The following is a 21927-nucleotide window of genomic DNA, read 5'->3' on the forward strand; positions in this document are numbered from 1 at the left end:
ATGGACCGCAATAGTGGAATCAAATTATAAAAAGACTAAAACACAAATATGCATATAGGTTTAACACCGCAAACAAGATGACTTGTTTAAAATAATATTTTACCTTCTATTTTTCAAAGTTTATTCCCATTGTGCTCAGTCACTTCAGTCACGTCTGACTCTTTGTGACCATATGGGCTACAGCCCACCAGGCTTCTCTATCCATGGGATTCTCCAGGCAAGAATACTGGAGTGGGCTGCCATTCCCTTCTCCAGGGGATCTTCCCAACCTAGGGATCGAACCTGTGTCTCTTAGGTCTCCAGCACTGGCAGGTGGGTTGTTTTTTTTACCACGAGTGCCGCTTGGGAAGCCCTTACCTCCATTAGGTCACTTATTTTGTACCAAGGACAAATGCACAGAGTAGGATATAGGGGCAAAATCTAGGCAGAATCTAAGGAAATGGGCTTCATTAGACTGACTGTGGAAGGAAAAAACCTCTCCTAGAGATGAAAAGGAAAGAGAACCACATCCGATGAAGGATAAACCAAAGACAAGAGATGCTGAGTTCTGTAGGCCGCCGTCCCACAGGCTCCTTACCGGGGGAGGCAGCGGCAGGCTCCCAGCGGTACTGCGGCGTGGAGTACAGGTCAGCCTTGGCGGGGCCGTTCTCCAGCGGGAGGCTGGGGTGGATAGTGTGGTAGTCCACGGGGTTGCCGTTCACGGTCACCAGCAGGCCCTGCCAGGGGCGTGGGGCAAGGCAAGTGGGACAGCAGCTCTGGTTTCCCACACAGACCTCCCTCCTCTGCTCTGCTAGATGGGCACACTGGACGCTGCAGAGCCGAGGGGAAGCTGAACGCTGTGGGCAGTGATGCCTGCCAGCAAGACAGCCCTGCTCGCCCTCCAAACCCAGCCCCACAGAGTCACACAGGACAAGGCAAACCTGAGCCCGCCCACTTCTGCTGCGCCCATGCCATGCCCCCTGCTCTCCGTGTGAAGTGTGAAGCCTGGAAAGGCTGCAGAGGGCTCAGGGCCTGCTCTGGTCTCCCTTCAGCCTCAGCTCCCGGCCTGCCTCCAGCTACAGGATCTCCAGACAGACTGGGTTCTGGCCTGGGGCTGCTGCCTGCCCTCCCCCCTCCCCCACCCCAGCCCTGATCCCACTTGCCCTACACCCCGCTTGGCCCTCGGGACGAGCAAAGTCTCAGGTTAGCTACAACCCCACGGTCTCTCCCTGACACTGCAGCCTGCAACTCCCGTGTTGTAGCATCTCATACACTAAATACATTCTCCTACTTTTTCCCTCTGGTCTCTTTGGCTTTACATATAATTTATATGTAAATTTATGCAGATACATATAAACATAGACACACAGACATACACGTGTGTCCACAGACGTGTGAGACTTCTTATTCAAATCATAGAGCAGGCATATCTGCAGAGCAGAATGCCTTTTGAGAAAAAGCCCTCCAACGTGGCTTTTTAAAAGTTTAAATACATTTTATATGTTTATACTTGAGCTCACGTTATATGAGTCAATGTTTTAACAGCAATAAATCAGATATAAGTTCTGCAAAATAGTATTCAAAAACGTATGAAAATTTTATAGAGCATTAAACTACACTCAGAGGAGCTAATTCCATTTATGTGCCCTTTCCATCACTGACGTGTGCAGAAATGAGAATTCAAGGGTATACTAACGTCGGACGGCTTGTAGTCATCCTGAGTCATGGATAAAAGCTGCAAAGGAATACAGGACAGCATGTTAACATGTGAGCAGAAAGCGATGTGATGTTTACACACAGCTACAAAGTTTCAGCACACATGCACTCGATCCTTCAGCCGGGAGCATGCAAGTGTGTTAACATCACAGTGCAAAACATAAAGGGACAATGATGCAGCTGGAGGCTGCTATTTATTGTAAACATTTCCAGTTTCTGATGCTGTCTTTCATCACAATAAACAAGCAGTCACTAACCACATGACTGAAAAAGCTGATGTTGTTTTTCAAGTGTTTTGTTCTCACAGAATTGCTGCTTGGTCCTAGATAGCATATTCAAAAGCAGAGACATTACTTTGCCAACAAAGGTCCGTCTAGTCAAGGCTATGGTTTTTCCTGTGGTCATGTATGGATGTGAGAGTTGGACTGTGAAGAAGGCTGAGCATTGAAGAACTGATGCGTGGTGTTGGAGAAGACTCTTGAGAGTCCCTTGGACTGCAAGGAGATGCAACCAGTCCATTCTGAAGGAGATCAGCCCTGGGATTTCTTTGGAAGGACTGATGCTAAAGCTGAAACTCCAGTACTTTGGCCACCTCATGCGAAGAGTTGACTCATTGGAAAAGACTCTGACACTGGGAGGGATTGGGGGCAGTAGGAGAAGGGGACGACAGTGGATGAGATGGCTGGATGGCATCACTGACTCGATGGACGTGAGTCTCAGTGAACTCCGGGAGTTGGTGATGGACAGGGAGGCCTGGCGTGCTGAGATTCACGGGGTCGCAAAGAGTCGAACACGACTGAGCGACTGAACTGAACTGAACTGAACTTTAGACTTCTAGGACCCTTTGAGATGTCTGTAGGATTCTGAAAGTGTTGACTTTTCAAGAAACTGAAGTTTCATAATAAAGAAAATTTGACTTGTAGTACGGATTGGGATTAAGATTTGCATACTGTCCACAACAGAAGAATTATGACATGGCTGTGACTTTCAGCTGTATTAGAGCTGGGGGGTCCAGTTTCCTCAGTAACAGGCATCTGCTGAACTAGTGGTTCTTTCACTTTTTGGGTCAGAACTTGCTCACTTTCTTAAAAATCACTAAAGATCCTGAAGACTTTTACTTATGAAAGTCCTACCCATCAATATCTATTGTGCTAGAAATTAAAATTGCGGCATTAAAAATATTCATTTGTTCATTCATTAAAAATTGGCTTGTTCACATGAATAATTTTATCTAAATAGTTATCTTTAAAAAAAATAGTGAAAAGAATGGTGTTGTCTTATTAAAATACACTTTTGGGAGAATGGCATTGAAACATGTAAAATATCATGTATGAAACGAGTTGCCAGTCCAGGTTCGATGCACAATACTGGATGCTTGGGGCTAGTGCACTGGGATGACCCAGAGGGATGGTATGGGGAGGGAGGAGGGAGGAGGGTTCAGGATGGGGAACACATGTATACCTGTGGTGGATTCATTTTGATATTTGGCAAAACTAATACAATTATGTAAAGTTTAAAAATTAAATAAAATTTTAAAAAAAGAAGTATATTAAAAAAATACACTTTTGCGTATCTTTAATGTTGGACTCAAAAGACCACTCCATTTATTTTCCAGTAATTGTCTGCCAAAAGCTCATGCCTGAACCCCCCAAACTGTCCATCAGCTGTTCTTCCACGTGGACCTGTGGTACATGGGTGGCAGCTGGGTCCACTCGCCAGCCAAGCACTTCTCCTCGAGGGATCAGGACTTCAGGGGGTCTTCCACTGATGTCACTCAGAATATTGAAAAAGCGTGTGCCCCAAGGTTGAGATTTAAGAAAAGCAAACACTATTTCTGGTTTACCAAGAATATTCTTAGGTGGAACTGCCCTTTCTGTTCTGTTTCCTGTGTACACGTGGCCGTCAGGTTCGTGCTGCTGCCATGGGTGGAGCTCTGGTACCATCAGAGCTAGTGTCAGCACAGCCGAAAGGCAGATCTCTTAAATGTCGTTACAAAAATTGTTTTGAGCCCATGGATCCCAGGAAAGGTCTTGGGAATCCCCAGCCATGGTCCACGGCCCTCACCTTGGAATCTGCCATGCTGTCTCCATGGATATCATGGCTTAGTGACCAGAGCAGGACGGTCTGGTATGCGTGTGATGGGACAAAAGGGCTCTAGGACACTAGAGGTCTCCAGGCACCATGGCTGTTCCTCTAGGCTGCAGTGCCCCGAGAAGTTCATTCACTGTTTCCCCCATCTCTCAGCCCACAACAGGCAGGTGCACAAATGGGACCACGTGTCTTAGAGAAACTCTGCCACTGAGTCAATCAGAGAATCTCCTGCTTGATTCCTAATATGACCCCACCAGAGAAGTGTGAGCATCTGTGGTCCCCACATTGCAAATAGGTCACTGTAACAAGTCAGTGGCTGGGGCATGTTGAAAATAGTGAACAAATGGTGAAAAGCTTAAGAATCACCCAGCCGTGCTCTTGGCCCCGGCGCCCACACTGTGACCCTGACACAGGGAGGTGGGATCCCTCTTCATGTCCACACAGACTAGCTGGTGTCCCATGAGTGGCTGTGTGAGCGGTCGTGGTCACCATGGCAGCCGACCCAACATAGAATCACTCTCCACAGCGCATCCCAGCACCTAGGCTGTCACTGCCCAGGGCCAAGGGATTGCTTTGTTTTATTTTGCTTTAAAGACAAACTTATCTTTAAAAATTAAGACCACTCTCTCTTTCTGGGATTGGGAGGCTTCAGGGGGAAGCACTGAACTGTAAAAGGTTGGGTCTGACAGAGCCTGGGATTTCCTTTCCAAGCACTGGGCTCCCCTGTCTGACCTTAACCTTCACCATCAAACAGCCCCTGTAAACTGAGCAACCTGGGTTTGCACGTGGACTCACATGGCCTGTATTCAGCAATATGATAAAAAGCAGAAAATAAATGAGAGACAACCCCTGTCCTGGCGGCTTACTTTCCTCTCGTCCGTGGGGTAGTGGGTCGCATACCACAGGCTCCGCCTCCTCTCGGCCGTGATGGGCGCAGGGCTGCAGGCCAGGGCTCTGTCCTCCTCCTTGGTCCTCTCTTCCTGCACCTGAGATGCAGAATAACCCACAGGAAAGCCCTGCTTCCGGAGCAGGTCCCTCAGCAGCCTGGGAGCCCAGACAGAGCTGCTTGTCTCTGCCCCCGTGTGCTGATCTCGTAAAGTAACGTACACCCTACACAGGCTTTCATCCAGACACTTCACAAATGGCCAAAAGCCCACTCCATAAATGCAGAGACAGCAGACTCGCTTGTGAATTACAGGAACAGGTGCCCATGCTCCGTTAGGAGCCTCCATGTATGTTCTGACCTGCAGGAGGAGGGCCGTGCAAGGTCCACAGAGGCCACAACTGCCCATGGAACCTGCCAGGGGACTCTTATGAAAGAGACATTCACTAAAGGCAGAACCATCTAGAGCTTACACGCAACATTAAGCAAAAACACAGCTACTGCCTAACACTGACACTCGCCTAATTGAACCTTGGCCTAAATCAGACAGTTGGTCCAGGAGAGATGGATAGAGACAGGAAGGATCAGTACGCACTTGGTAGTTGAGGATGGTTTCCAACAAAGATGCCCCATGAAAGGGCGCTTATACTCATTGATCTGCAGGCAGAGGGACAGCACTCAGTGTTGCTGCCAATTCCTGGGGTCTGGCATCCACACAGAGCACCAGACCCCAGGGAGCCCGAGTCATACATTCAGCTCCAGACACTTGCTCCTCTCTTTCTCAAACTTACATCATAGACTTTTACTGTAGAACTCATGTTTTTCATGAAACCTACCAGGCCACCTGGAACCATGATATTAATACAGCCAGGCACCTGCCCTCCATCACCGCCTTGGTGAGGAAGTCCTGAGTGCCAGCCCCATTTAAAACACTGACCCCCCACGGGTCGATCTGGTATGAATGAGACCCTGCTCTGCACACACCCGCAGACGCTATAGAGTAGGACCTGCTGTGGACCGTATGGCCTGGAATGTGGCCTGTCCTTCCCACTCTCTGCCTTCCCTGGCTCCTGGACAGCCTGGGGCCAAGGAGGTCGAGAGCCTCCGGGGCCCGAGAGGCTGGAACAGCCCAGCAGCTCCTGCCTGAGGCACCAAGGGAAAGCCAGGGGCACCTGGGACTCTTACGAGCCCGAAGGCATTAAGGTCATTTCCATCATTGCCTACGACGTTGTTCAGAGTAGTTCTCACGTTTTAACTTCTTTCACAGTTTTATGTGTGTGTCTACATGTACCCATGCCTGTGTGTTTGTGCAGGAAGGAAACACAGCAACACTGTAAGGGGTCTACTGGCGCCCTCATATCTTAGAAGAGGCTCAGAGGAAAAGGTAACCAAGGTGACTGGGATTCTCTGTGAGCCTGGAATCATCCTGTCACCACTGCCGTCTCGGGGTCCAGGGAAAGTGAGACCTGAGACCCCTGCAAACAGGACGCCTGTATGTGGGCCAGGGTAAGGGTCCCCACACAGAGGGAGGCAGGCAGACCCCCAGCGAACAAGGACGCCTGTGCCGTTGGCTGCTCACGTATTTGGGGGCTGCCTTTCTTCTTGTAAAACGTTCAGCCCCTCACTTCCTCTGGGCCAATGCTCTACCTGTGGTCCCAGGTGGGGTTCTGAGACTCTGGCTCGCTCTCAGTACACACTGGTGGCCTGGCTGCTGACCGCATGGATGGAGCTGGAGGGGACCAGGTGCCAGCCTGGGATCTCACCTTTGCCCCCCATTCCAGCATCCCCTACCCTGCTTGGTACATGGCCGTGAGGTGATGTGTAGCAGCCCTGTCTATGCCACCTGTCTCCCTCACAGCTGAACTTCTCACAGTCATTTTGGGAGAACGAAAGGGACTGAAGTTGCTGTCACTGAAAAGGAAAAGAGAGGGACCACAAGCCATCCTCCCTGATGGCGCCCCAACGTACCACATTCTACGAATAACCCCACAGGGAACCAGCCCAGTCCTCAGCCCTGCCCTGTGACCCTGGGGGTCACAGCACCACCGAGAGTGGGGACATCCCCATCATATCATCAGAGATCAGAGGTCTAAGCTTTAGGAAACTCCAGTCGCCATGACAACAGTCTGGGCGGTCAGAGACCCTTGCACTGTCAGCAAACATGGGCTTGAATCTGATTTCTACTGTTCATCAAGTGCGTGATTTACCTCTCTACCCTTGGTCTCATCTCTAAGATGGGTACAGCACCTTTATGTAAACAGCCCAGTACCTGGCCTAGCAACTAGTGAGTGCTCAATGAAAACGAGGCTTCACTGCACTCACCACCAGCCCTCTGAGCAGCCTGGGGGATGCTAACACAGGGAAGCTGGTCTTTGATCTGATAGAATCTGTACTTGCTTAGGGCTCTGTGTGGAAATAAAACACTCTGATAAGAATACTATAGTTATTTCAGGATATACTATAGCCAGCAGTATAGGAACGAACCCTTTCCCCAGAGTCTCCTGCTACTTTGCAGACAAGACCATGAAAACTTCTGGTCCTTACAACGGGCTCCTGCAGCCAGATTCGGATCAGGGTGGCCAGCGTGTAGTACATCACCAGCAGGACAATGGGGTTGGCATGGTGGTACCAGGACAGGTCGGGGTTGGCAATGATCTTCCATGTGCTGGAACAGTCTGTCTGAATGACTGATTTGATACCAAACAACCTGTTTAAAAACAAAGAGAAATATTAAAAAGATGCAACAAAGATCTGGGTCCGATCCACAGAATACAACCAGCTTGTCTGACACATTCACGAGCTGTGCTGTGCTTAGTCGCTCAGTTGTGTCTGACTCTTTGCGACCCCATGGACTGCAACCCACCAGACTCCTCTGTCCATGGGATTTCCCAGGCAAGAATACTGGAGTGGGTTGCCATTCCCTTCTCCAGGGGATCATCCCAACCCAGCGATTAAACCTGGGTCTCCAGCATTGCAGGCAGATTCTTCACTGTCTGGGTCACCAGGGATACCCCATATATAATATATGCATCTTTAGATCATACATTTGTATGTTTGTGTGTATAAAATTCATACCAACATTACCCAGATGGCCTTTCCTCTGGTTCAAAAATCTAGTTAATACTAAACCTTTGCACACTTATTAGAAATTTATGTCTCAATTGTCAATAAGTGTTTTCTTAATGTAGATTTCTACTATATAATCAGATATGATTATATAATGGGAAAGTGTATAAATGTGATTCATTAAGAATTTCATTTTACATGAATTTTTTTCTCAGAAATGACTCTACTAAGTGAATGAAACATTTACATGTCAAGTGAGTCTCCCTGGAATGGAATCTTTCAATCATTTGTAGCTTTTACATGTGAACTTCCTTTGACTTTGATGTCCCATTTTTTGCTGCTCTAAGGTTTTCCAAGACTATGAATTCTCCACTTGTAAAACCTCTGAGAGATATTGCAGTTATTATCATGAGGCCAGGGCGATATTAGTGACCATCCCCACCCCAACTCCTATCAGATTCCTGCTTCTCTTCCTCCTCCTTCTTGGCCGGGAGCACAACTGTCTCTCCACTCTCCATGGAGCCCTTGCTTTGTGATTTTCTCCCTTCCAAAGCACTCCCAACATTTGACAGCACGTGGTGGTTATGACTTGGCTGGGTGTTTGTTTCTCCTCACACATGTTGGCAGATTTATAAAACCTCCACCTGTTTTCAAGTTCACTCCAGATCATATCTGCTGCTCTCTGGTAATACAGAAACCCAGCCATTTGCAGGAAATACATAATACTGAAAATAACACCCCACTTTAAAACATTAAATTGTGGTAAAATACAGATAACATACCCTGGGTTGGGAAGGTGCCCTGGAGAAGGGAACAGCTACCCACTCTAGTATTCTGGCCTGGAGAATTCCGTGGATTGTATAGTCCATGGGTTGCAAAGAGTCGGACACAACTGAGTGACTTTCTCCTTTCAATCTCCTATATGGATCTCACACGTAACACAGAATCTATCATCTTACATTTTTAAATGTACAGTACAGGGGTATTAACTGCATTCACACTGTCATACAACCAATCTCTAAACTGGTCATCTTGCAAAACTAAAACCCTGTCCCCATTAAACACTAAAACCCCATCCATCTTCCCCCTCAGCTCTTGGTCACCACCATCCTACCTTCTCTCTCCATCAGGATGATTATGCCACGCACCTGGTAGACTCTAAGTGGAATCATTCAGTATCTGTTCTTTAGTGACTGTTTATTTCACTCAGCATAATGTTCCCAAGGTTCATTCACTGGTGTAGCAGGTGTCAGAATTTCTTTCCTTTTGAAGGCTGAATAATATTCCATTGTATGGATGGATCACATTTTCTTTATCCATTTCTCCAAAGATGGAGACTTATACCTTTTGGCTATTATAAGTTGCCATGAACACAGGTGTACAAATACCTTTTTAAGACCCCACTTTTGATATTTTGGGCCATATACCCAGAAGTAGAATTGTTGGAGCATATGGTAGGTCTCTCTTTACTTGTTTGAGGAACCACTGTACTGTTTTCCACAGTGGCTACAATCAGTTTATGTTCCCACCAACAGTGCACAGGGCTCCAATTTATGTACATCACTGCCATCTTTCAAGTTTTTTGATGGAGCCATCCTTGTGAGCGTGACCTTAGACACTATACTTTTAATTTAGCCTTTTCTTTCAAGAGCTCAGAGATCTTTATGATCTGAGCCCTTCATACAGACACCTGGAGGCATATTCTCCAATCAAATACTCCCTCACTAACCAGTTGACACAATATCTTCACAAAACTTCACGAAGAGATAGTCAAGAGGTGAATCTTATTTCAGGAGCTTTTTATTTGTAACTCCAAGTTTTTACCAAAATCACTTTCTTTAGTCTGCAAAACACTGTTTAATATTAAAATATATATATCCATGTGTCATGAAGATCTGCTGGTGCCAAACACCCTCAGTTTCACCTAGATCAGATTAGATCAGATCAGTCGCTCAGTCGTGTCTGTCTCTTTGCGACCCCATGAATCGCAGCACGCCAGGCCTCCCTGTCCATCACCAACTCCCAGAGTTCACCCAGACTCACATCCATCGAGTCAGTGATGCCATCCAGCCATCTCATCCTCTGTCATCCCCTTCTCCTCTTGTCCCCATTCCCTCCCAGCATCAGAGTCTTTTCCAATGAGTCAACTCTTCGCATGAAGTGGCCAAAGTACTGGAGTTTCAGCTTTAGCATCATTCCTTCCAAAGAAATCCCAGGGCTGATCTCCTTCAGAATGGACTGGTTGCATCTCCTTGCAATCCAAGGGACTCTCAAGAGTCTTCTCCAACACCACAGTTCAAAAGCATCAATTCTTTGGTGCTCAGCCTTCTTCACAGTCCAACTCTCACATCCATACATGACCAAAGGAAAAACCATAGCCTTGACTAGACGGACCTTTGTTGGTAAAGTAATGTCTCTGCTTTTGAATAAGCTATCTAGATTGGTCATAACTTTCCTTCCAAGGAGTAAGCATCTTTTAATTTCATGGCTAGAGTCACCATTTGTAGTGATTTTGGAGCCCAAAAAAATAAAGTCTGACACTGTTTCCACTGTTTCCCCATCTATTTCCCATGAAGTGATGGGACCGGATGCCATGATCTTCGTTTTCTGAATGTTGAGCTTTAAGCCAACTTTTTCACTCTCCACTTTCACTTTCATCAAGAGGCTTTTGAGTTCCTCTTCACTTTCTGTCATAAGGGTGGTGTCATCTGCATATCTGAGGTTATTGATATTTCTCCCGGCAGTCTTTATTCCAGTTTGTGTTTCTTCCAGCCCAGCGTTTCTCATGATGTACTCTGCATATAAGTTAAATAAACAAGGTGACAATATACAGCCTTGACGAACTTCTTTTCCTATTTGGAACCAGTCTGTTGTTCCATGGCCAGTTCTAACTGTTGCTTCCTGACCTGCATACAAATTTCTCAAGAGGCAGGTCAGGTGGTCTGGTATTCCCATCTCTTTCAGAATTTTCCACAGTTTCTTGTGATCCACACAGTCAAAGGCTTTGGCATAGTCAATAAAGCAGAAATAGATGCTTTTCTGGAACTCTCTTGCTTTTTCCATGATCCAGCCGATGTTGGCAATTTGAACTCTGGTTCCTCTGCCTTTTCTAAAACCAGCTTGAACATCAGGAAGTTCACGGTTCACATATTGCTGAAGCCTGGCTTGGAGAATTTTGAGCATTACTTTACTAGCGTGTGAGATGAGTGCAATTGTGTGGTAGTTTGAGCATTCTTTGGCATTGCCTTTCTTTGGGATTGGAATGAAAACTGACCTTTTCCAGTCCTGTGGCCACTGCTGAGTTTTCCAAATTTGCTGGCATATTGAGTGCAGCACTTTCACAGCATCGTCTTTCAGGATTTGGAATAGCTCAACTGGAATTCCATCACCTCCACTAGCTTTGTTCATAGTGATGCTTTCTAAGGCCCACTGGACTTCACATTCCAGGATGCCTGGCTCTAGGTCAGTGATCACACCATCATGATTATCTGGGTCGTGAAGATCTTTTTTGTACAGTTCTTCTGTGTATTCTTGCCATCTCTTCTTCATATCTTCTGCTTCTGTTAGGTTGATAAAGTTTCACCTAAGAACATCTTTATTTGACCTTTATGTTTTTCCATATATACCTTTAGATATAAAATCACACCTTGATTTTTTTTTTTTTCCAGGAGAATGTGAAGGATGATGTCCTCTTGCATTTAGACCAGTATAATTTCTGGTGAGAAGTCTGTAATCCCCTTTCACAAGATGTACTTTCTATTGTGATGCTGTTACTATTTTTCTCTATCATTGTTACTCACAATTTAATTGTACTGTGGCTTGGTGTGTCCAGCACCCTGCATTATGGGGTCACAGGGCGGGGCAGGTGTGGGGGGGACGGCCCTTCAGAATGGGGGGCCACCAGCAGATGGGGACAGAACCTCCTCCTCCAAAACCCCATGGTGCAGTGAGCACAAGTAAAGGCCAAAAATCTAACTGCTGGCAGGTGGGAAACAGAATTAGTTTTACACATGAATAAAAGCAAGGGAACACTGTCAAGAAGGCAAGGCAGGTCAGATGTCCACAGAAAATGAGGTTTGTGCTTCCACTCCCCTGAAGGCATTTCCTCAAAGTTCGACAAATGACTTTGCTGGAAGGAGACTGAATCTAGCTCTCAGTGGTCCTCCCAGCAAGATGCTCCCCTGTCCTTACAGCAGCCCATGTGGGTGAAGACAGACCACTTTTACACACGTGGTCTTGCTACTCTGGCTTCCAACCACCCTCCCCTCTGTATTGCATCATATGAAAAACACAGCCAATGTTTAACGTCTTTTTTCATTAGTTTCCTACTTATGCTTTAAACACATTTCCATGCCAAACCCATAGACATTTTTGAGAAACTGGAGTTTGACAGTTTCCGCACAACATTGTTTTCTTAAGCTTGGAAAAACTTTGCATGGAGTCCCCTGGGCTCTGTATCATGCTTTTGAAGTCCTTTTTGGCACACGTGTGTCTTAACGGTCTGCCAGGTTGTTGTAATTGGGCTTAACCCTACACGCGCGGAACGCTGCCTTATAATAAAAGCATTCTGTCCATGGGACAATTTTGCACAGGTAGAAGGTGTGTTGTCTTCAGAAGGGGGACAGCTAATGAACACACTGAGGCCATGTGGAAGTTCCTTGCCATTTCACCATTAAAGGCCCACTACCCTACTTGAGATGATGCCACATCTCAAGAACATTTATATGCTATGAATGTTATAGATTTATGGCCTATTTTCTGTGTCTAAACACATTTTCATCTCTGAGAGCAGTGTAGAAATGAGTCAGAACCAGGATTCCCAGGACCAGTTGGTCATCCCAAATGGCTTCTCATGACAAGACCAAGTTCGGCCCCTAAAACATGCATCCTTCCGTGTTGGGAGCACAGGAAGTAGCTATAATGTAAGCATGGATTTGAATAAGCCCTACATAGTTAATAACCAATGACGTTACAAAGGCAGAAAGGAGACCCAAGCCAACTCTGCAGTTCCGCTGATAAATCAGGCACTATGTTGAATGTCTGAGGCCAGCTCTGCTGAGGATCTGCTATTGGCTCCATTATACATGTAGATTGAGGCACAAATGAATACAAAGGTTTGTATGTGGTAGGGCTTATGTATCCAGGTCTGCTGGCTTCAAATCACACCACTCCATTTCTCAGGTGCAGTAAGTGGTGAAATAGGAAAACGCCAAGGGTATCAGGAAACCCTCAGGAAAGGGCATTAGTCATAGGAAGATTTCACTACAGGACACATTTAGTAAATTTGTCCTTTTAAGTGCTGAGTCCTGAGTCTATTGAGCATTATAGTTATTGTCAAGGATGTGCAAACAAATACGATACTATCCCTGTCATCATAGAGAATTCATGATGGTGGGAAACTATTCAAATATGGTGGAATGATTTTAGGAAACGTGCTCTGAGCTGTTCATCCTTTGGAAGGTGGTTATCAAGTTTTCCTTCTATGGAACTGCTTTGCCTGGATGGTGGGTGCAGAGCAGTGATTTGTGCCACCCCTTTCTGAGCATCAGAGCAGCAGGCGTTACCTCTGAAGGGCACAGGGGCACCTCACTGACCCCATGGGAGGGATCTCACTCCCCAGTGGAGTAGCCAATTGCTGGCTCTTACATTTTAATTTATCTGAAGGTCACGAAAGAGAAACCTGCAAACTAGTGACCAAGGAGTTTCATTTAGTGTCAGAAAGGTCAGAGATATAGAAGGAAAAAGATTGGATAATTCATCTATGGAGGCATGCTCAAACAGGGAAAGCAAGAACTCTTCTGTAAGAAAAGTTGTAGCGTAAGTTACTCCAGGAAGAAGCAAACATCTAGAAAAGGAAACAATTGGAAGAAATCTAGCTAAAGCCCAGATCTTCTCCTTTTAAGTCCACATAAAATGCTTCTGTGTTTTCTGGGATAAAGCCCTATGTTTCTCAGGTTTACATCATAGGAAATGGCTTTCCATGAAGTGTCCTTGTAATGTGATGCAACAAAAAGTATAAGCTTTTCCCATTCTTGGGAATTTTCTATTTTAGGAAAACATGAATATATTTTAATGGACACGTATCATGGAAATATGGTAACGTTAATCAGTTTCAAACCCAATGAATCATGGAATGGATGTTAGAGCTGGGTTTTTTTGTTTGTTTCTTTTTTTTTTTTTTAAATTCAGGGAATCAGTTATCAGGAAGGTGAGTGCAATTTTCCATCAATATTAATATATAAAGTAATAATAATAGTAACTTCAGATTTATTGTCAGACACAACACAAGTGAGAAGACAGTGAGGGAACATCTTTAAAGTAGCAAAATAAAAGCTATTACTCTAGAATTCTATACCCAGCAAAACTATCTATCACCAGAAAGTGCACTACAAAAAATGTGAAAAATTATTTTATGCAGAAGAAAAATAATCATAGACGGAAATGTGGACATGTGGACTAAATAGGGGAAAAAGACAGTACAAATTCTCTGAATAAATTCAGTAATTATTCTCTGCAACAAATTAAATAACATCATTACTGATTCTACAAATACTCAGAAGAAAACAAACTCAACATTATTAGCAACTTTATGCTAATAAATTTGACATATTACATGCAAAGGAAAATTCCTTGAAAGATACAAATTACTAAAACTCATTCAAGAAGAAATAACCTGAGAATCTTATATTTGTTAGAGAAATTGAATCTGTGCTTAAATATCTTCCCATTAAGAAAATTTCAGACTCACATAGTTTCATAAGTGAATTCTTCTTAAGGAAAAATTTAAAAATAATAATAAACAATTCAACACCAACTCTTCTGTCATACAAATTCAATCCCAGCAGGCTTTGCTATAGACATCAACAAACTGATTTAAAATTCATATGGAAACATAAAGGGCTTAGAATAGCTTAAACAACTTCAAATTAAAAGAAAAAAAAGAAAAGAAAAAAGAAAGTCTGACACTGCTTAAATTCAAGACATTATCAAGCTACAAGTGATCAAGACAGTGACATAAAGATGAAGAGACAAATTGTATAGAATAGTCTATATATAAACCCAACCACATAATCATGGTCACGATTTTCAACAGATGCAAAAGAAAACACAGTCATTTCAATAAATGATTCTGGACTACTTAACACCAAAGGCAAAACAAACTCTAAGAAGAAGGTATAGAGGAAATGTTTGTGAATTTGGGCTTGGCAAATAATTCTTAACTACCACACCAAAAGTATGATTCACAAAAGAACAACTATGAAGTGTATTTCATCAAAACTAAAAACTCTGCTCTTGCAAAGACACTAGTAAAAGGATGATAACCCATAGACTTGGGAAATATTTGCAGAAACATGTACCTGATATGTTGGTGATGGTGACTGCAGCCATGAAATTAAGAGACACTTACTCCTTGGAAGGAAAGTTATGACCAACCTAGATAGCATATTCAAAAGCAGAGACATTACTTTGCCAACAAAGGTCCATCTAGTCAAGGCTATGGTTTTTCCTGTGGTCACGTATGGATGTGAGAGTTGGACTGTGAAGAAGGCTGAGCACCGAAGAATTGATGCTTTTGAACTGTGGTGTTGGAGAAGACTCTTGAGAGTCCCTTGGACTGCAAGGAGATGCAACCAGTCCATTCTGAAGGAGATCAGCCCTGGGATTTCTTTGGAAGGACTGATGCTAAAGCTGAAACTCCAGTACTTTGGCCACCTGATGCAAGGAGTTGACTCATTGGAAAAGACTCTGATGCTGGGAGGGATTGGGGCCAGGAGGAGAAGGGGACGACAGAGGATGAGATGGCTGGATGGCATCACTGACTCGATGGACGTGAGTCTGAGTGAACTCTGGGAGTTGGTGATGGACAGGGAAGCCTGGCGTGCTGAGATTCATGGGGTTGCAAAGAGTTGGACACGACTGAGCGACTGAACTGAAACTGAACTGAACTGATACCTGATAAATGATTCGTGTCCTAAACAACTGTCAGAACTCAACTGTAAGAAAACAAAGTTAACGTAATTTTTAAAAATGGGTAAAAGGTGAAAGATTTATACGATCTGAAGAGAGTGTGATGAAGAGAAAGTAGCATCGACATACAGTCCATAGCATTGCAAAGAGTTGGACATGACTGAAGCGACTCAACATGCACGTGTGTGTAAAATAGATAGCTAGTGAGAAATTCCTATAAAACACAAGGAGTCCGGCCTGGCACTCTGTGATGACCTAGAGGGGTGGAATGGGGGGAGGGGAGGGAGGCTCAAGAGGAAGGTGATACATGTGTAATTATGGCTGATCCTCATTGTTGTACGGCAGAAGTCAACACAACATTGTAAAGCAATTTCCCCTCAATTAAAAATAAATTTTAAAAAACAAATAAGAATGGGTAAAATATTTTAACAGACACTTCATCAGAAAGATACATGAATGTAAAATCAGCTCATGAAAAAGATCCTCAGCCTCATTAGTCACTAGGGAAATGCATTAAATTAAAACCACAATGAATTGCCTCTACACAACAATCAGAATGCCCAAATTTAAACAGATTGACTCTACTAAAAGAGGATGAAAAAAGAAATGAACTTTCACACTGCAAAATGAGACCTGCCTCCTGCCCCCACCCAGGATAATAATAGTATTAATTATAACAATAATAATAGCAACAGTAATGTTTAAAAGTACATACTACATTATTTTGTTTATAGAAAGTCCTAGAAAATTTACTCTAATCAAGTCAGGGAGAGCCATCAGAGTTTACCTGGGGATGGGATGAAGGAGGATGAAGACAGGAGAGAAATTACCAAGGGGATGATGGAGCTCTTGGGACAGATGGGTATATTCATTCCCTTAATTATGGTGATGGTTTCATGGGTATGATTATGTCAAAACTGATCAAACTGTAAGCTTTAAATTATCCAGTTTATTTCATATCAATTATACATCAAAAAAGCTGTTAAGAAAAACAATTATACTACTTCCACCAAAAATGAATAACTAGCAACTTTATGAAAACCATTGTTAAGTTTTCTCAGGAAAAAAAGCTTCTTTAGAGAAACTCTGAAAAGAAAAATCAAAGCCTCTCAGTTCCCATTTCCAGAGCTAACCTCTTACTTCTGGGTCAGTTTGTTTAGAACTAAAATGAACACACTGCTATATTTAAAATGGATAACCAACAAGGACCTACTATACAGACATGAACTCTGCTCAATGTTATGTGGCAGCCTGGATTGGAGGGGCTTTGGGGGAGAAAGGATACATGTATATGTATGGCTGATTCCTGTTCAACTGAAACTACCACATTGTTAATCGGCTACACTCATACAAAATAAAAAGTTTAAAGTTTGGAAAAAGAAAAAAATGCAGACAACAACAGCCACAGTTACTGCATAAGTAACATTCTGAACTTCAGAAAGCCAAGCAGTTATGAAGCAACATCCTTCTGTATATTTGTCCTCAAAATGCTTTGCAAGTCAGCCAAATTGGCTTATCTACAGTCTAAAAAATTAACTAGGTGTTACTGCATTGAATTAAAGTCCAATCCATGAATGAGAATCTTAGCTCTAATAAACAAGATGGTCACACTTTCCAACAAAACGCTTGATAGCAAAATAATTGTTTCGTTCCAAAATGCCCTTTCTTAAAAGATCGCTTTAATTTTTCATCAGCTGTTATTTTAACTTGAAGGATTAGTCCATCTTCCCACCACAAGAACTTTTACCATCATTAATTTGCTATTAATTTTTAAAGTTGAAAGCACTTAAATGTACCATCCAGGCTTAGTTTGTAATATGTTCATTAATACTAATCATTTGGAGCAAATGTAGAAAAAAAATAACTGCCAACGCTGCCTCATCTCTATTCCTCTTCATATTCTGAAAGATTAAAAGTAGAACGAGTCATCTTTTCACCTGGCAAGCTTCACTGGGCTACATTTTATCCTTGAGAGCAGGGACAGCACTTGGGCAGAAAGGTCCTGCCTTGCGGTAATCCATGCAGGTGAGCTGCTCTGTGAAAGCTCCAGAGCTTGACTGCCCTCCAGGTCAGCAAGGAAACCAGGTCACAGGACAGGGTGGGTCCTTCCTGGACACTGGAAGAAGACCCTTCCTGAGAGGCATGCTCAAGAGCAAAGGCGAGACACAGCTGGTCCAGGGTGCACCTCCAGAAGCCCAGGCTGGGAGGTTTCAGGTTCAGGTTGGACAGACATCCGGTGTGGAGGCTCGTCTGCCTGGTCAGGGGCAGTGGCTACTTTAAACACGATGCCAGGTGTCACTTGGGTGGCAGGGTGACACCCCACCCAGGGACCCCCCTTTCCCAGGGGTCTTGGGTCAACACCACACCCACTCACAGCCCCAGGTGACCATCAGGTTGTGGAGATTTCCCGAATGGACTTGAGGGTCAAGTATTTACATTCTATTGATTTTCCATTTATCTTTGGAAATTCAATTTGTTTCTCTTTGTTCCCAGTTTTTGCCGTTTAGATGAGCACAGATAAAGTGGGTCTGAGGTCAGTCACTTAATCCAAAAAGAAACAAGAGTTTGGTTGCTGTTATGTCACCTACCAACTGGGCAAACTAAAGCATTGACTCCCTGGTGGTGACACCCTTAACAAAAAGGGGAAGTGTTAACCACAGGTTCATTTACATTCCTCAGCGTGAAAATGACCTGCTTGACATTAATTTTCCCCACACTGGACTGCTTTCAGATGAAGTTCTCACCAACCTGCCTCCATTAAGAACAATTTTGTCTTTCTGTGCTGTTTCCATTAGCTAGGCTAAGACGGCTCTGATGAGGAGGCAGCACCGTGGCTGTCCCAGTAAGGCTGCAAACGCACTAGAACAAGCCACATTAGACAAGCACCTGCAAAGCCAATGGCACCAGACACAGCACAAAAGTGACTGCATTCTGTCACTTTCTAGGAGCCCATTGGCTTCTCCAAACTAGAAGAAAAAGACACAGCATCAGGGTCATTATGACTCCTGACACATTGAGTTCAGTTCAGTCGCTCAGTCGTGTCCAAATCTTTGTGACCCCATGAACTGCAGCACGCCAGACCTCCCTGTCCATCACCAACTCCCGGAGTTCACCCAAACTCATGTCCATCGAGTCAGTGATGCCATCCAGCCATCTCATCCTCTGTCGTCCCCTTCTCCTCCTGCCCCCAATCCCTCCCAGCATCAGAGTCTTTTCCAATGAGTCAACTCTTCGCATGAGGTAGCCAAAGTACTGGAGTTTCAGCTTTAGCATCATTCCTTCCAAAGAACACCCAGAGCTGACATCCTTTAGAATGGACTGGTTGGATCTTCTTGCAGTCCAAGGGACTCTCAAGAGTCTTCTCCAGCACCACAGTTCAAAAGCATCAATTCTTCGGCACTCAGCTTTCTTCACAGTCCAACTCTCACATCCATACATGACCACTGGAAAAATCACGTGTAGCCTTGACTACACCGACCTTTGTTAGCAAAGTAATGTCTCTGCTTTTTAATATGCTTTCTAGGTTGGTCATAACTTTCCTTCCAAGGAGTAAGCGTCTTTTAATTTCATGCCTGCAGTCACCATCTGCAGTGATTTTGGAGCCCCCCAAAATAAAGTCTGACACTGTTTCCACTGTTTCCCCATCTATTTCCCATGAAGTGATGGGATTGGATGCCATGATCTTTGTTTTCTGAGTGTTGAGCTTTAAGCCAACTTTTTCACTCTCGTCTTTCACTTTCATCAAGAGGCTTTTTAGTTCCTCTTCACTTTCTGCCATAAGGGTGGTGTCATCTGCATATCTGAGGTTATTGCTATTTCTCCCGGCAATCTTGATTCCAGCTTGTGCTTCTTCCAGCCATTACTGACATTTTAATGACCAGTGTAAGAATGGGATAAATATAATAAATAATACTGTACTTTTCATGTTTTTTTTTTTCATTCTTCTTATGTGTTACAGAATGGTTAAATATTGCTGAAGTTTGAGGCTTTGGCTTTTCTTTCTTATACTGTTTTAACACTGGAATAGACATGTCTTTCCTTCACTAAACAAAGTGCATTTTCTTATTGTGATTTGTTGAAACAGGACATGGAAAGGGCGACATGGGACAAGTTGTGTATTTATTTAACAGAGAATGCTGCCTCCACAGGGAATGGCCTGAATCTCTCCCATTCCTTCCCACAATTCTTGTTCATTTTCAAATTGCAGGATCTAAGGTGAAAAAAAGAAAAGCAGCAAAACAACAAAATGAATTTGAGCAAAGAAGTCCAAGCCTTGCAGTATAGAGAAAGTGACTGTGATTGACGCAGAGAAAATGCAGAGGTTGGAATGACAGCCAGTCAGAGATGAGGAGAGGCGACTCTGAGGGCTATTCAGTCACCCCTATATGAGTGCTCACCATGCACAAGTATTCATGACACACAGAAGAAAACCTACAGGTTCCATCACGCTCGGTCGTGACTGCGAAAACCGTAGACGCTGACTCCCCAGCCAAGCCCTCCACCTGGCCCACGTCGGAATGTTTGCTGCGATTGTCCAGATAACTTTGGTGAGAAAACAAGGACCGCCCCCACCACCCCCCCCGCCTTTGCCCAGGACTGTTTTTACATGAGTTCACCTCAGAATTACTCGCAGTGTCATCTTTGCAAGGGAACAGTCAACAGTGAGCTGACAAAATTAAAACTGGCTTTTTGTAAAGTCACCAGTGAGTAAATGTTTGTTTACAGCATTCAACACATTTCAGCTCACATTCAAGGACACCACAGAGCAAGTCAGGTCCACCTGCCTCGGTCCCGTCCTCCACAGCGCACATCCCACACCTTCCGTGCAGAAAACCCACAGGACACAAGCTGGCTGGGACTGGTGGCTTTATCACAGAGAGGAACCCAGGTGAGGACTCTGAACACTGACCCTTGCCTCCTGGCCTTCAAAATGTAAGGTGTTTGCTGTCTACAGAAATTCCCGAGGAAACACAAAACCTTTGGAAAGTCCCATACTTGGGATTAGCTAAGCCAAATTTTGTTTAGTCTGCCATTTTCCTTAGGGAGACCTGCCAGGATATGTTGGAACTGGGCTCTATTCCATTAAACAAACTGTGCTGAGTGGTATGCTATCTGTCTTTTGTAAGTTATGTGGATTAGCTTTAAAGCTTTATTGTGCTGGATCAACTTCACAAGAGGGGGCACTGAATTTTTTATGGTTTATAACCATGTGAACCATATACTCCAGTGTCTCATATCCTACTCTCACTCTGCCTTAACCTTCCCATCACGTCACGTCCTACTGTTTGTGACCCTATGGACTGTGGCCAGCCAGGCTCCTCTGTCCATGGGACTCTCCAGGCAAGAATACTGGAATGGGTAGCCATTTCCTTCTCCAAGGGATCTTCCCAACCTAGGGATTGAACCCTACTCTCCCACATTGCAGGCAGATTCTTTACCTTCAGAGCCACCACGGAAGCCCAACCTTCCCATAGGTAAGCTCATAACTATCAGAAAAGAGCCCTGAACTTTGTTTTGGAGAATTTGGACAGTTCTGTGCACAAACAGGTGGGAATCACTAACTTTTCCCGGGGCAGCCCTCCTCCCTGCCCCTTGTCTATGTCCTCCCCGTCTCCCATCTGCCCTGTCCACTTCTGGTCCCTACCCACCTGCTCCACGGGCTTCCTTGGCTATAACCTTTGAGGAGCTCTACCCAGTTGCGAGTGGAGCTGGAAGGAATCATATGATCTCTTGGGACCCCTGGGTTGAAAGAAGACATCACCCTAGAGAAACACAAGCCCGCAGAGGCGTGCTCCACACAGGAGCCGGATTTCAGGTCACAACACCTGCGTGAAGACCTGTGGAGTAATATCGTGTGGTCCCAGGACCAGGGAAACCTCCATGCCCTCCCGCAGAGCAGAGCACTAGCCAGCCCGGCAGAGGCTCCCACGCAGCTGAGGGACCCTGGGGCTGCTTCCGCTCATTACGAGTTTTTCCTAAGTTCATAAGTAACGGATGCTCAAGAGAGCAAAAATGAAGAATCTAAATCTCCTGGGTCAGAAATCAAGGACTGACTACATTACAGCACAGCTACACAGTCAAACACAATCAAAAGCTTTGCAGTCCATGAAAAATCACACTTTAAAGGAACATTTCATGACATGAAGAGATGCAGAAGTTGCACAGAGCAAGTTACAGAACATCCTGTGCACCATGCTGTGCAACAGTCAAGCATCATGGTTCAA

General features: G+C 44.5%; 1 protein-coding gene across 3 annotated transcripts in view; it reads right to left on the reverse strand.

Moving 5' to 3' along the window:
- The window catches only part of PIEZO2 (piezo type mechanosensitive ion channel component 2), a 252900-nt gene that overhangs the window by 76394 nt on the left and 154579 nt on the right, over positions 1–21927 (reverse strand). For all 3 annotated transcript variants that reach the window (XM_003587787.6, XM_059881054.1, XM_059881053.1), the window contains exons 8-11: positions 7214–7376; positions 4653–4772; positions 1676–1714; positions 578–716 (exon numbers count right to left, since the gene is read on the reverse strand). In XM_003587787.6, coding sequence (XP_003587835.2) covers positions 578–716; positions 1676–1714; positions 4653–4772; positions 7214–7376 — 461 coding nt within the window. The remainder of the gene's footprint in view (positions 1–577; positions 717–1675; positions 1715–4652; positions 4773–7213; positions 7377–21927) is intronic.

The sequence above is a fragment of the Bos taurus genome, chromosome 24 (assembly GCF_002263795.3).
Source record: "Bos taurus isolate L1 Dominette 01449 registration number 42190680 breed Hereford chromosome 24, ARS-UCD2.0, whole genome shotgun sequence".
In the NCBI taxonomy this organism is placed as follows: domain Eukaryota; kingdom Metazoa; phylum Chordata; class Mammalia; order Artiodactyla; family Bovidae; genus Bos; species Bos taurus.